The sequence below is a fragment of the Trichoderma reesei genome (genome assembly GCF_000167675.1).
Source record: "Trichoderma reesei QM6a unplaced genomic scaffold TRIREscaffold_17, whole genome shotgun sequence".
In the NCBI taxonomy this organism is placed as follows: domain Eukaryota; kingdom Fungi; phylum Ascomycota; class Sordariomycetes; order Hypocreales; family Hypocreaceae; genus Trichoderma; species Trichoderma reesei.
Window position 1 is genome coordinate 425,327 of NW_006711164.1, and position 14,153 is coordinate 439,479.

General features: G+C 53.8%; 4 protein-coding genes across 4 annotated transcripts; 1 reads left to right on the forward strand and 3 right to left on the reverse strand.

Moving 5' to 3' along the window:
* Positions 1-59: 59 nt before the first annotated feature.
* TRIREDRAFT_109798 (uncharacterized protein) lies at positions 60-435 on the reverse strand (the record flags this gene model as incomplete). Its single annotated transcript, XM_006967473.1, has 2 exons — positions 60-117; positions 161-435. 2 exons carry the CDS (start codon positions 433-435, stop codon positions 60-62), a joined length of 333 nt encoding a protein of 110 aa, XP_006967535.1.
* A 1,168-nt stretch (positions 436-1,603) lies between these two features.
* On the forward strand, positions 1,604-1,956 carry TRIREDRAFT_65718 (uncharacterized protein; the record flags this gene model as incomplete). The annotated part of the gene is made up of 2 exons (XM_006967369.1): positions 1,604-1,690; positions 1,801-1,956. 2 exons carry the CDS (start codon positions 1,604-1,606, stop codon positions 1,954-1,956), a joined length of 243 nt encoding a protein of 80 aa, XP_006967431.1.
* A 325-nt stretch (positions 1,957-2,281) lies between these two features.
* Positions 2,282-3,259, reverse strand: TRIREDRAFT_65817 (uncharacterized protein; the record flags this gene model as incomplete). The annotated part of the gene is made up of 1 exon (XM_006967474.1): positions 2,282-3,259. A coding segment is annotated over one exon (978 nt), but the record flags the coding sequence as incomplete, so codon positions are not given.
* Positions 3,260-5,991: 2,732 nt separating this feature from the next.
* TRIREDRAFT_109801 (uncharacterized protein) lies at positions 5,992-7,909 on the reverse strand (the record flags this gene model as incomplete). The annotated part of the gene is made up of 6 exons (XM_006967475.1): positions 5,992-6,147; positions 6,194-6,210; positions 6,289-6,307; positions 6,387-6,484; positions 6,937-7,414; positions 7,553-7,909. 6 exons carry the CDS (start codon positions 7,907-7,909, stop codon positions 5,992-5,994), a joined length of 1,125 nt encoding a protein of 374 aa, XP_006967537.1.
* Between the last annotated feature and the right edge of the window lie 6,244 nt (positions 7,910-14,153).

The following is a 14,153-nucleotide window of genomic DNA, read 5'->3' on the forward strand; positions in this document are numbered from 1 at the left end:
CCAGTCTTGCAACGCCGAATCGATTGCGTCGGAAAGATTGTCCATAATGAGACTGGGCTTTACGTGGGAAGCTTTGGTCTTGGCTGTTTGCTCACCGCTTGTGGAGGGTTCTGCTGCCTGGTATTTGACTCCAGCATCTGTTATAAACGAGCCTACACACGACGACTCCTGCTGCGGCATCTTCTGCTTCTGTGTGTTGTTTTTCGTGAATGACAGGTTACATGCATGACACTCCTTGGGGATATAAGCATAGTGCGTCCCACGAGCTGGATTACGAGGCGGGATAGGCGGAGGGAGGGTAGTCGATGTGTCTTGTTGTTGTTGTTGTTGTTCTGGGATGGGGTCAAGGCCGAGCTGTCTGCGAAGATGTGCGTAAGCTTGCAGTTCACGGGCTTGAATCTCTCTGAGCTCTTGATCTAGATGTGTACTCGACATGTTTCTGAGGGGGATCAATGGACATGGGAGTTTGTTTTGACTATCTCAAGGCTTTTTTCAACTCTGGGGGTCTCTCTACCAACTGGGCTTGCTGTTCATATATATCAGTACTGCGAACCGATGCTTGAATCACTGTGATGAGGTTTATACGCTGAACAGCAATTGGATCACGGCTTGACGTGTTGAAGTATGCCCGCAGATGAAGGTATCGTGACGAGCTGTCTGCATACCTAGGTACAACGGGGAAGATGAGGCCAGTCAATGTAAGTCTACGAATGACTCCCGGGCAGCACCGATCCAGATCTCGTTGCTGGTATCCTTTACACTTCACAACGAATTCCCACGTCTGGATTCTCTCGTCGTTGCGCATCACAGGAATCTAGCTCAATGTTCTGGTGTTGTCATATCAATTGCTTGGGCTATCGATTGCTTCTGAAAGTATTGCCTCTTTAGGATCGGAATCTAACCGAGAATTTCCTTTTTTTTTCTAATTTACCTTTATTGTAAGGTAATTCCCCTAGTAGCGGGATCTCCTTTCCGCAAATTGCCAAGACAGAGCCGAAAGCATCAACAAGGCAGCTCTGCCCTACTGACGTCATCTCAGCCTCCCCATCGCCAAGGCCCCGGTTCAACGCAGAGCCACAAGAAACGCTCCATCAGAACAAGGAGCACCTTCTTCAAGTTCTCTCTTCATGCCATTTCGATTGAATTGGCACGCAAGGTACAGTACCGTAAAATGCGGAAAATAAAAAAGCGGGCTCAATGGGGTTTCCCGCTCTTAATACCAAGGAATAAAGTATCCCCAATGATGCAAATACTATGGGCGGAACGGAACCTTTTTTGTCCATCTATCCACACCGTTTGAAACTGAATCCCGCTTCCCCACAGAATAGCATCATTCTTACGACGAAGACTTCCCAGGCCTTACTCGCATCGAGCCGAATGACGTCAGCATACTCGCAACAGGTAAGGAGCCAACAACAATGTCGGCACTGTGAATGATGGAAAGTCAATGGGTATAAGAAAGTGTATTTCCTCCCCGACCAATTGACGAAGAAAGAAACTTCATTCAATCATACCACTCTCGATACCCTCAAACAACAACATCAACATCAACCAAAATCAAAACCATCACCACCAACACAAACAACTTCACACATAATTCAAGATGCCTCGCAACGGAGACGGATCAAGCGACAACGGCCCCTTCCCCGAGGCTGACCACAACATTGGCCACGGCGTCACCAATGAAGATGTACGTCACACACAGAATTTCCCCCCTCCTCTTCCTCTTCCTTCTTCTTCTGCACACACACACGCAAAACAATTCGAAGAGATCTAGGTTGATGGCGATATGCTAACAAGTCGATGCAGAAGTCAAAAGACAAGGCCGCCCCCCTGCCCGAGGGCCTGCAGGAGCACGGCAAGGGCATTCCCGGCATGAACGCGAGCGGAGGACAGAGCCAGGGCATCAAGGAGGGCCCCAACGTTGGCCAGGGCGGTCGCTCAAGCACAAACTAGAGAGGAAGAGAAGAATAACACTCGGGGGAGGGAGGTTGTTTTCACCAAGATATCAGGTTTTTTTTCTTCTTTGCATTGTACATCAGAATGAAGGCATGATAACAGGGAATGGGAATGAAACGGCATTCATAACCTACTAGTATGCTGCCTCTTTATATTCTTTTGACATGACATTGAAACTCGTGATGCCTCGGTTGAGATAGAAACACATGACCAACCACATCTGTCCGTACGCCCCTTCTATGCCGTCCAATGTATTAAGAGATTTAACCCCCTCATCTTTGCCCAAATCCAAACCACAGAATTATCATTATTTCCTACTCCTTCACATCTCGCCCTCCGTCAAGCTCTTGTTCCACCGCTGAAAGAACTGATCCTTCCACGTCGGCATACACAGCACCGTATCCGGCGGCCCAGCCCAGTCGATCCGGTCCTCGCTCTCGTCGTCATCGTCGTGCTGCGCCCTCACGACATCCGACACGAAGCCCTTGAGCTCCTTGATCCTCTTGCCGTTCTTGTTCGTGTACTCGAGATTCACACTCGGCACGACGGCAATCTTGCCGTAGCCGCGCCACCACATGTCCTTGCAAAACAGCACCGGCTCGCCCTGGAAGCACTCGCCCGCCTTGTGGTGGTTGGTTCGGAAGCGCAGGCCCTCGGCAATGGGCCGCGCGCTGAAGACGGTCGCGCCGTTCCAGCAGGCAAACGCCTGAAAGGGCCGCATGCGCTCGAGGCGCGCCCTCGCGGCGGGCGCGTTCCAGAAGAGCCGGTGCGCCTCGGCCCAGCTGCCGCTGGCGGGGATGTGGAAGAAGGAGTCGCCGTTGATGCCGCGCGCGATCCAGACGTCGTAAAAGGTCGGGTCGTCGCCCGCGTACGTCCAGTCCATGGCGCAGGTCATGTCCGCGCCGAGCCGTTGCCTCTGCAGGACGAGCTCGAGGATGTCCTCGGGGCAGGCGGCCACGTCGTTGAGGAAGATGACGCTGGCGTCGTCGGCCAAGGCGAGCGTGTGCTGCGCAATGGGCTCGAGCGGCATGTTGCGCAGCGCCGCGAGCTTGGCGATGCGGTTGCCCTCGGCGGAGCGCACGGTAGACGAGTTGAAGAAGTAGGTGACGCCCAGGGCCTCGAGGCTGGGGCGGAGGGCGGCGAGGACGTCGCCGGTGCCGTCGGGGGAGTCGCCCTCGACGATGGAGAGGGCGCACGAGCGCGGGCCGAGGAACTGCATCGCTTCGATGATGCTGCCGATGAGGCGCGGGAGGAGGGTGACGCAGTTGCGCAGGTCGAGGGCGAAGAAGTAGCGGATTTCGACGTCGGTGTCGGCGTCGGCGTCGGCCTTGGAGTCTGAGGAGAAGAGCGAACGGGGGAAAGGGGGGGAGGGAGTCTTCGATGGTGGGAGCGTTGAGATGGACCGGTCCTCGGGTGGAGATGGAGAGTGTGATGATGACGGAACAGCGGAGGAAGCGAGGGACGCAGCTGATGATGTCGATGCTGTTGTTGAGAATAGGGGTAAAGACGAAGCCTCAGAAGGCCATGATGATGGCTCTGCTGGAGGCGAAGACGGCGCCGGTCTCTTTGGCGATGCTTTGCCGGCCTTGAGCGATCTGTATCTCGTGGCATTGATGGCAGGACACTCGAACTTGGGTAATGTCGAGTGCGGCCTCGCGTTGTAGATGGCCTCGAGGTACTCGCTTATGTTTCTCGCGGGAAGAACCGCCCCTAGAACGAGGTGTCAGATATACATGATTTGACTAACATCTCCATCTTTAGAGACCGAGGCCTCTTTTTGTTATCTACTCACCATCCTGCACAACATGCCCCTTTGACAGCTGCTTGTACGCCATCGGGCGCCTCTGCGAGCTCGGGAACCACGAGAGGCGATCGCGGGAGAGGTATAAGCTGCCCACCAGCAGCAGGAAGATGAAAGGGGCCGCCACCAGCGGTAGCCTCCTGCTGCGCATCTCAGCTCGGGGAGGGGGGCACTTTGCTTTTATAAAGGGGACGAGGAGGAGGAGGAACAAGAACGAGTGAGAGTGAATGAATTCACAAATTGAAGTTGTTGTCAAGAGGTGAGAAGTGTGCCTGGCGTCAGGAGAGCGGCCGTGGCAAAAGAGGCTTTTGAGTTGAGTTTACAGTCAGAACCGCGGGCCTAGTCCCAACGCAGGCCAGCCACATGAGGGCAAAGGAGGGCTTATGACGAGAACAAAGAGTGGGAGGTAGAACGCAAGTAAACGAGCAGAGATAGAGGCTGTGTCTCGTCTGTCTCGTCGTTTAATATCGTATCGTATTTTGCTGCCGTGAGTCGGAATGGGAAATCCTTCGGTGGCCTGGTCTAGAAGCAAGTGGGCCGGTCGTTGGCCTCTGACGATGATTGTTGGCAAAAGCTGTCAAGTGCTTATTGCGTGTGTATAAGGCATACTAGGGATGTAGATATGGAGAGAGTAATATACTGGTAGCCATGTTCGTATGCGGGCATGTTAGCACCGAGGCGGTGGGTTAAGGTAGCAACGGATACGCCGGGTCTGATACGAGATGTAATACATACCTATACTCTGTATAGGCATGAGCTCGAGGCATGACAAGGTCCGATTCTGATGCAGTTCAACGTCGAGCCCCCAATGGTGGGAATCAGCCAGCCAGTTGGCAATTGGTGGTGCATTGCAGGCGGACGCTACGAGACAAAAGAGAACGAAGACACCGGTGTGACGGCGTTCTCGCTTCAGGAAGGGCTCGCATAGGAGGGCGAGCGAGCAGCTTGGCGTCTAAACGATCTGAAACTCTTTTTTTTTCCCTTGGTTTCTTCTCCTCCTTGTTTCCCCCTCTGTTGTCTCCTCTGTTGCTGTTCCATTCTGTGGTTTTGTTCTGTTGCTGGTTTCTGTTGCTGTCACTCCAACCCTCAAGTCTCGTCTCCTCCGCCTCCTCCTGCTCCCCTCATCAGCTCTCTTACACACATACAACATCCTTCTTCTCTCTGTCAACCTCGTAATACATCGTACTCTAACCAGCCACTACCTTAGCCCAACCCCCCCCCCCCCTCAAAACTCAATCCCGGCCACGCCAAAGCCATCTGGAACGGTCTCTCCCGCGGCAACGATACGAGAACAAGCTCAGAGGCTATTGGCCACAACTCGAGAAAGTTGCCGGCAGGGGTTCCGAGCAGCAGGCAAAAAAAAAAGCACGAGCTTTTTTTCTCTCTTACACACACACACACACACACACGAGCTTGGTAAGATACAAACAAAAACAGAAACAGCGCCAGGGCCCTTTTGCCGTTAGCCAGGGACCCTGGTTTATGGGAAGAAGCTTAGCTGTGCGCATCAGGCAATTGCCGGGGGTCCCTGATTTGTTCCTGTTTTTGGTCCTTTTTTTTTTTTTTTTCTCTCTCTCTCTTTTGCGCTTCTCTTGTCAGACAATAGTACCTGCACCTATCGTTTCGTGAGGGGAGGGGAAAAATACGATACAGGTACCTACATACATAGATAGGCGGTGCAATTGCTCGTATTCACATGGGAGATGGGCTAATGCAAAAGTGGCTGTAGCCGAGAGCCATTTTCTGTTGCTTGCATACAGTCAAACTTGTCATGTGAAAGAATAATTACGTGACTGAAGAGGAGACGGGAAGATGCTCTCAGTTTCCCGTCGTCAGCTGTTGCAGCAGCACCTGATCTGGAAGCATTGGAGAGACACGAACTTGAAGTCGGGAGCTGTTTGCTGAGATGACCCTTGTACCTTGTACCTGGTCTTTGCCCAGCTTGTATGAGCATGGCTACTACCTAAGGTAGGTACCGGGTCCGCCTCTCGGAATACTAATCCAATGCTTGTTCCTGCCAAGGCGATGTGTATGATCCGCACGTGGAGCCGATGCAAGTCTATTCTCATGTTATTCTTGTCTTTCGTCCAAGTTGAGTTGAGGCGGATGTGCGATACTAGCAAGTTGCTTGGCTCTATTTACTCAAGTAAGAGGCCCCGTTTACATAACATGCAATCGGACGATTGATTGGTCTGGTGGTCTAGTGGTATGATTCTCGCTTAGGGAAAACCCTACAGCTGATATGCGAGAGGTCCCGGGTTCAATCCCCGGCCAGACCCTTGTTTTTTGCTTTTTTCCCCAACTCCTTCCTCCTCCTCCTCCTCCTCCTCCTCCTCCTCCTCCTCCTCCTCCTCCTCCTCCTCCTCCTCCTCCTCCTCTCTCGTCTTCTATATCTTTTTCTTATCAAGAGTCTTTTTCAGCTCTTGTACATACATACATTGCTTGCTTACCTTGTAGCATCAAAGATACAAGCTGTTCTCTCAAATTTTTTTCTTCTTAGCTCTCCTCTACGTGATAGTATCACTCACTACCCCTTGGTCCGGTCAGCTATGTAAGGAAGATGAATAAGATAGATGGGTGATGGATGGATGGAAGGGTGGGTGAGATTACCTCCTCCCTCACTCACACAGCTGAATGCAGCTACCATAAACAGCAAGAGATGCACAAGATGCTCGGCCTTTTTCACCCTGTCAACGAGACGGACCAATCGTCGAATCTTCTTCCCTCCAACAAAACGAGCCTAAGTCCCCCGAAAACGCAATCCTCTCTCAGCTCGTATTATGCCTATGGATACGCTCATCCATCTATAGAGAGAACCAACCCAATTCGAGCCAAGTCTCTTCAGCATACGAGTTGATCTCAGGCTCTGATTGATGCCGAGGTTATGCGTCCTTGTTCGTCAAAGATGCTTCATCAGGGAAGACTCATTGTGTCATTAGTTAGAACATGGTAGGATGCAAGAGAGAAAGAAACTCATTGATTATCCGAAACCAACCCATTGATCCCCATTCTTACTCTCGTATGGAAGAAGCACTCTCACTCATCTCATCTCATCCCAACTCATCTCAGCCTCCTCCGCCGGTTCGTCGAAATGCTTCTCCCCCCAGACATGAAATACCCTCGCGTCCTCCCCCCTGTCCTCGTCTCCCTCTCCCTCTCCCTCTGCCTCTGCCTACCCGCATCTTCTCCGCGAACACCCGCAGCCGCACGAGACGAATCCCCAGTCTGTCTGTTCCTCCCAACAGCAGCAGCAGCAGTAGCGTTGACGTTGGACGTGGTAGTAGCCCCTGAATGCATGTTTTGCTGCTGCTGCTGCTGTTGTTGTTGTTGCCGCCGACGCACGTCCTCAATCACGCGCATCAACGTCCGAAGACGGTTCTCTTCCTGGTGGATGTTGTGTCTGGCGGTGGAGAGGATGCGCTCTGTGATGCTGCTGCTTCGATGAGCGGCGATGGGCGTGGAAGTTGTGTTGGGGCTGTTGTTTGCCGAGGTCATATTTCGAGGTGAGGTATTGCTGTTACTGTTGTTGTTGTTGTTGTTGTTGTTGTTCTGCTGGCCTCGTTGGTGAGCCTCTGTGCGTCTGGTTTGTCCGTGTTGACCATGACTGTTGTTCCTCTCCTGATGATGCCGATGGCGATGCTGTTCCAGGGCAGTCTGTATAAACCGCAGCCATCAGCCCGAATCCTACACAACAACCATGCTCTCACCATCTCCATTCCCAAAACCATCCATTTCATCCATAAAAAAGGGGGGGGAAGAAAGAAAGAAAGTAGCAAACATAAGCAAACTTACCTCTTCCCCCTGCATACGCCCACAACCACAACATCCCCTCCTCCTCCTCCTCCTCCTCCCCCAACAACTCTCACAATCACTCCAAAACTCCTCCTCATCATCAACATCGTCACCACTCCCACCACTTTCACTCTCGTCCAAACCGCTATCACTAGAACAACTCGACCCGCAACTCGAGCAGCAACCACAGCAGCAGCAGCAACACGTCGACCCCGAGTACTCAGATCCCGACTCCTCCTCCTCCTCCTCCTCCTCCTCCTCCCGCTCCTCCGAGACAAGAACGTACCCGTTCCTCATAGAATCGCGACACAACAGGCGCCGGTGCACCGCATCGTAGAGCCTACTGCTGCCAGCCATGGCGGACCACAAACGATAGCGAGAGAAAAAAAAAAAAAAAAAAAAAACCTAACTCAGCTGACGCAAGTATATCTTGAACAAGAAAAGGGGGTGAGCAACGGGACAGCCTATCGTATATCTCAAAGCGTCAAGTTTTCACAGCGGGAGAGATGCACTCAATGTCGTATCGCTCAAGGTATAGGCTCAACGACTACTATCCAGGCTATCCATCTCATCGCCGAGTTCTTTCCCCCCCCTTAAATACCCATCTCGATCAAACAACGACTCGGCACCAAACCCCCCTTTTGAGCAAGCAAATCCCATCACTCACCACAACGCTACCATTGTTTGCGTTGCACCTCTCCTCAACCCTCGGCAGCATACACATCAGCACTGTCATACAACCGTCATACAAGAACGCTCAAGTCCGGCCGACGTCCCTGTGTAGCTGCACTCGCTAGGGCGTGATGGAGCCATTTCTCTGCTGCTGCATCTTCGCATCGTCGTCTCTCATTAATAACTAATATCGTACCAATCATATATAATGTAACATAATCCTGCCCTCCTGAACCATGACACAATGGCAGTCCCCATATGATACAGAGTCCTGCAGCTGATCACTGCCGCTAGGGAATCCCTCACTCTTCACCTATCCCCCTATCCCCTGTCCAGATACCCAATTACACAAGGCGGTCCCTCGTCCTACAGTCCCTGCCTGTCACCGAAACGCCATGCTGCATCAGTGCTCCCGCTTCTCCCTGCCTCCCCTTGCAGACGTCACTCGTGCTTCGGCGTCCTCACAGGAAGCCCTTGGTCATACTAGGAGCTCTGTTCAGGCTGCTGTTCCTCTGGGGGACGTCAATCAGCGTCGAGTCATCCCCCTCGCTGCCCGTCCTCCAAGTGACGCCTCGCCCGCGCACGCTGCCCACTGCCGCTGTGCCCTTCTCCATACGAAGGCCCTTCCAGCCCTCCAGCTCCCGCTCCAGGCGGTGACACTTCTCCTTCTCCTCGCGCAGTTCGCGCTCCGCTCGTCGTGCCGACAGCTGGTTCGTCGATTCCGACGCCTGCAGCTCATCGATTGTCTTGAGAAGCTTGTCGACCCTGTCGCGCATGCGGTTCACGTCATCCAAGAGCTGGAGGTTTTGCTTGTCCTTGCGCTCAATCTGTGTCTGTAGATCCTTGACTGTGCGGTCCACGTTTCGGACAGATCGCTGAGACTTGTTTCTCTCTTCTTCTTGGCTATCCAACTGTGACTCGAGCTGATGAGATGTAGTTAGTACACACGATCGATGTTCGGCAGCAAAAGGGGCGTGAGATCAGAAGGACTCTTACCTCTTGGATGCGCTTGTGCAAGAACTTAATGTCTTGGCTGCCGCTCGAGTAGCCCTTGGTCTCGAGGTCTACCAGCTTGAGCTGCGCTTCGCTCAGGCTCTTTTCCAGCGCCGTCTTCTGCTTCTGCAAGGCCGCAGCATTCTCCCGCTCGGCCGCGACATCCTTCTGTATCTCAATCACTAGAGCCTCGGCTCGTCGCATCTTCTCCACTGCCGCCAGGGCAATGTCCTCCTGTCGGGCAAGGCTGGACTTGAGGTTCAGAATCTCCTTGTCCATGCCCGCTGCATCGCGGAGCGATGGGCTTCCTCCCTTGACCAGCTCGTCAAAGCCAGCCTTGGCTTCTTCGAGACGAGCTTCGAGGCCCTTCTTCTCCCGCATGAGGAGGTCGCGCTCGGTAGTGATCTCGTCCACGCTCGATCGCAGAGTTCGCACTTGCGACAGCAGGGAGACAATCTTGCTCTGTGCCTCGTTGTGCGCGCTGACCGCTTCGTCACGCGACGAGGCAACGTCGACCAGCGTCGACTCCAGTCGAGCCTTTTCCTTGGACCACGTGGAGCTGTTTAGCACCTCGTCATCCCACTTGGACCTCAGCTCGTCAAGCTCCTCGCGAAGTCGGGTAATCTCTGCTTGCTTGAACAGCTTCTCCTCGCGAGCGAGATCCAGCTCCTTGGCAAGAGTGGCAAATTCAGCCTGGTACTTCTTGCGGGTTTGCTCCATGCTTGATTCCTTGTCCTCGATTTCCATGGCCCTCTGGTTGCGGTAGTCTTCCAGTTCGTGCTGAAGGCGTTTCTTGGCTTGTGTCGCGGCCTCCAGGTCAGTCGACAAGTCTTCCACCCTTCCTTCAAGACGGTGATTTTGGCCTTGCAGGTCTTCGATGAGGGCATCCATCCGTTGCCTCTCGGACATGACCTCGGCGTATGTGTCTTCGGCCTCCTTGGCTTGTGATTTGGCGAATTGCTCGGCTCTTGTCGCCTTCAGAACAGCAATTTCAGCCTGCTCGAGCTTGCTAAAGTACTCGTCTGCCCGGCTCCTGTACATCTCCAGGCTGGATGTCACGTCGGCGAGTCTCGATGTTTCCGCATCAAGTCGAATCTGGAGATCGGTAAACTCTTGCAAGAGCTGGCTGCGGCTTTGAGCCTCTTGCTCGCGCGCAGCCGTCATCTCCTGCAGGTCAGACTTTGTGTCCCGAAGCTCAACTTCCAGCATCGCCCGGTCATGACGCATCTTGTCAAAGTGAGCCTTGACCTCGGTCAATTCCGCAAGAGCATCCTTGTGGCTATGCAGCAGGGACTTGCGTGCTTCCTCCTGGCTGTTGAAGATGTCCAGAAGTTCTTCGTGGGAGCGTGTCTGGATATCCCGCAGAGAGAGCTCGCCAGCTCGCATGCTCTTTTCCAAAGCGGCCACCTTCTTGGTAGAGTCGTCCAGCATGTCGTGAAGGCGGTTGTTGGCCTTTTCCAGCTTCTGCACTCGCAGGATGGACGCCTCGTCTTCGTAAGCATCGTCTGATGCCGAGTTTCGGTCGAGTTGGCTCTGGAGCTTCCGGTTCTGCATTTGAGCCAACTGCAGCTGGCTCTGAAGCTCCTCGATTTCAGCCCTCATCTCGAAGCCGTTCCTGATCTCCGATGCGCCAAAGCCTCGCTCCGACAGCGTCAAGTCCTGGGAGGTCGCGTCCTGGAAGCGCCGACCAGCACCAATGCCGTTGGAATTGGAATGCAGGCCTGCCTTGATTGGCTTCTTCATGCCAGGAGAGCCTTGGAAGGGCGCCTCGTTCGGATGCAGTTCGCCCAGCGACGGCCTGGTGGGACTCTCGTTCCTCAGCGCTCTCATCTCGTTGAGCTGGCTTTCCGCGTTCGTCCTGGCGACCGTTTGAACTCGCAGTTTCTGCTGCAGCTCCTCAACCATTCGCACGAGGTCGAAGTTCTTGAGTAGGGCTTTCTCGCTGCTCGAATTCGACTGGGGAACCTGGACCTCGGGATCAACCATCTTGAGTGCCTTGAGCATTTGAGCTCTCATGTCCTCCAGTTCCTTGTCTCGCGAGTCTATCGAAGCCTGCAGTGTGCGTACGGTGGATTGTGTCTGGTTCCGCAGCTGTCTCTCCGATTCAAGCAGTCGGTTGGCTTCCGCCAGCTGAACGGTGAAATTGGAAGAAGCCTTCTCTGCGGTCCTACTAGCCTTCGCTTCCCTCGCAACCTCGTGGTTTAAGTCTTCCAGGTTGAGATGAAGCTTCTCCAGCTTCTTCTCCAGAGTTGCAATGTTGAGCTGGGCCTCGCCGAGCTGCTTGTTGAGCTTTGCGTTCTGCTCTTCGAGCTTCGCCTTTTCTCCTCGCAGGGATATGAGCTGGCTCCGAGAGGCTTCCGTTGCGCGAGAGCTGGATCTGGCGATTTCGAGGCCCTTTTGCTGCAGCTTGTTGAGCAGCGTCTTGTTGTCGTTCTCTGATGCCACAAGTCGGCTCTTGATGGTGTTGAGCTCGCGCTCCATTCTTTCCTTTGCCTGATCATTCTTCAGCCCAAACTCTCCAGAGGTGAGGATGAGCTTGTTGAGCTCTTCGACTTGGCGATTCAGTTTCGTGCACTCATCCTCGAACCATCGAAGGCGTTCCTGAGCGGCATCGAGATCTTTGCGAAGGCTATTCTCCCTTTCGCGAGCCGCCTTCGAAGCTTGGCGCTCACCAGCCATTTCCGCCTGCAGACGAGCCTCCTCGGCCTCGGTCTTGGCCACGCGTAGCTTCCGAATCTCGTCCCTGGCATCGTCTCGCTCTTTTTCGAATGCGGCCCGAGCTTCCATGGCTCGCCTCAGGGTATCTTGCTGGACATACATTTCCTTCTCAATGATGATCTTGGCGTCGTTCAGGCGATCGAACTCGTCCTTGAGAGCCTGGTACTTGTGCTCACCAAGCAGCAAGACGTCATCGCGGGACTGCCGCTCTCTGCTCAGTTCCATTTGCGTCTTGTAGAGCTCGTCCTGGAGGTCCTTGATTTGCGATTCGAGAACCTTGCGGTTCTTCTCAGCCTGCGCGTCCTCAGAAAGCCTCGTCTCAAGAAGAACCTTGGCGTCCTGAGCCTCGCGCTCCAGCTGTGTCTGCTTGGATCTCAGCGCCACCAATTCGGCCTGGACATCGCGGAATCTGGCGGCATTCTTCTCCATGTCTTCCGTCAGAGCCCGCTTCTGCTCCTCGAGGCTTCGCCGCTCGGCTTCTGATTTTCTCTTGTCGTCACGCAGTAATGCTAGCTCGCTCTCCTTGGATCGAACAAGATCTTCGTAATCCGTCGATGTCTTGGACAGCTCCGCAAGCTGCTCGTGTACTTCCTGATTCTCTCGAGCAAGACGAACCTCTCGCGCTTTGGCTGCGTCGAGATCTTTGTGCGCGGTGAAGAGCTTGACCTCGAGATCCTGGTCCAGCTTGAGCAGCTTGTCTTCCAGGTCCTTGGATTTTCGATCCTTAAGAGCCAATTGGCTCTGGAGCATCTTGATTTCGCCCTCCATGGCGATTTCTCTGTCAGAATGCTCAGACTGCCTCTGGGATAATTCATTGATGGCCGTCTCAAGCTCCGTTGCCCTGGCAGACAAGCGCGTCTTCTCTTCTTCGAGCCTAGAGATGAGAGAAGCCGCTTGTTCAAGTTGGGCACGGTACTTTTCAACTTCCTGCTCGGCCCGGTTCTTCGCTTCCATCAGGCTATCCAGCTGGTCCTCCAATCGCTCTTGGTCTTCCAGGGCACCTGCAAGCTTTTCCTCCAACTCGTCTTCGCGGTCCTGCAGACGCATGAAGATCTCTTCCTTGTCCAGGGCAAGGGCACGCTCGCTCTCCAGGGTCTTTTGGATACGGGCAATCTCGGCTTGACAATTTCGCCTCTCGTCCTCTAACTTCTGACGGTTCTCCTGCTCGAGGCGCATCTTGTCGTTGAGGTCCTTGATCATGGCATCCCGTTTCTTCACTTCGGCCGCAGTTCTAGTGGCGCCGAGGAGAGGTCTCATCTTGACAATAAGCTGCCACCAGGGGTTGCCAACAAGATCGAGGTACACCTGAAAGTTCCTTTGGATGATCCGGGTTGCCTCCGTGCGGAAGAGTCTCTTGTGGGCTGCACGACGACGGATGTATCCCCTGGCCACAGATTGGAATCGAGCCATAATCTGTGTAATCAGAGCATCTCGCTGCTCTTCCAGCTCGGCTAGAAGACCGGCACGGAAAAAGACCTTTGTCAGGCCGACCCGGTACATGGTCTTGTCGAGACTGAGCCTCTCCAGCATCAGTGAAGCAACAACCTGGCCGTCCGAATGACCCTTGGGTATATCTGGGCAAAGGACCTCGTATCGCTGCCGAAACTCGGTAAACGGCAATCGATTGGGAAAGCCGGTGCGCGCAATACGAATACCCTCCAACACACCATTGCATCGGAGCTGGTCCAAAACGAGCAGCTTGTCAAACAGCTTTGGTCGCTTCTTGTAGTTTGGCAGTATGCAACGGACGAAGTGAGGGTGCGTAGACTGAAGCTGAGACATCAAGTTGTGAAGCTGCTCTTTGTGTCTCTGGGCCACGGTTCGGAAGAGGCCCTTCTTGACACGACTCCGCCGTCCGCCGTGGTCGTCGTCGGAATCGGCACAGTCCACAAACAGATTTGCAATGTGCTCGTCTGTCGAAGCAGCCAACAAGCGCGTGATGTTGTTGTTCAGGGGGTCCTTGTTCTTTTCGAGCCAGTCCTCGGTGGAATACTCAACTTCAGCAGCGTAGTGGGTGAGGATGAACCCCTGGCCGAGTCGAGAGGGGCGGTATTTTGTAGATTTCTTGTCCCATAGAGAGTTCAGCTTCTCCGTGAAGGATTTGTCCGTCGCTTTGGGCATGACACAGTCTTCGTCCAGGCAAGAAAAGATTCCTATTGGGTTCGGCAGCTCAATCAAGTCAATAGTTGGTTGCAAGTCTCGGCCGAAATCAATAAAC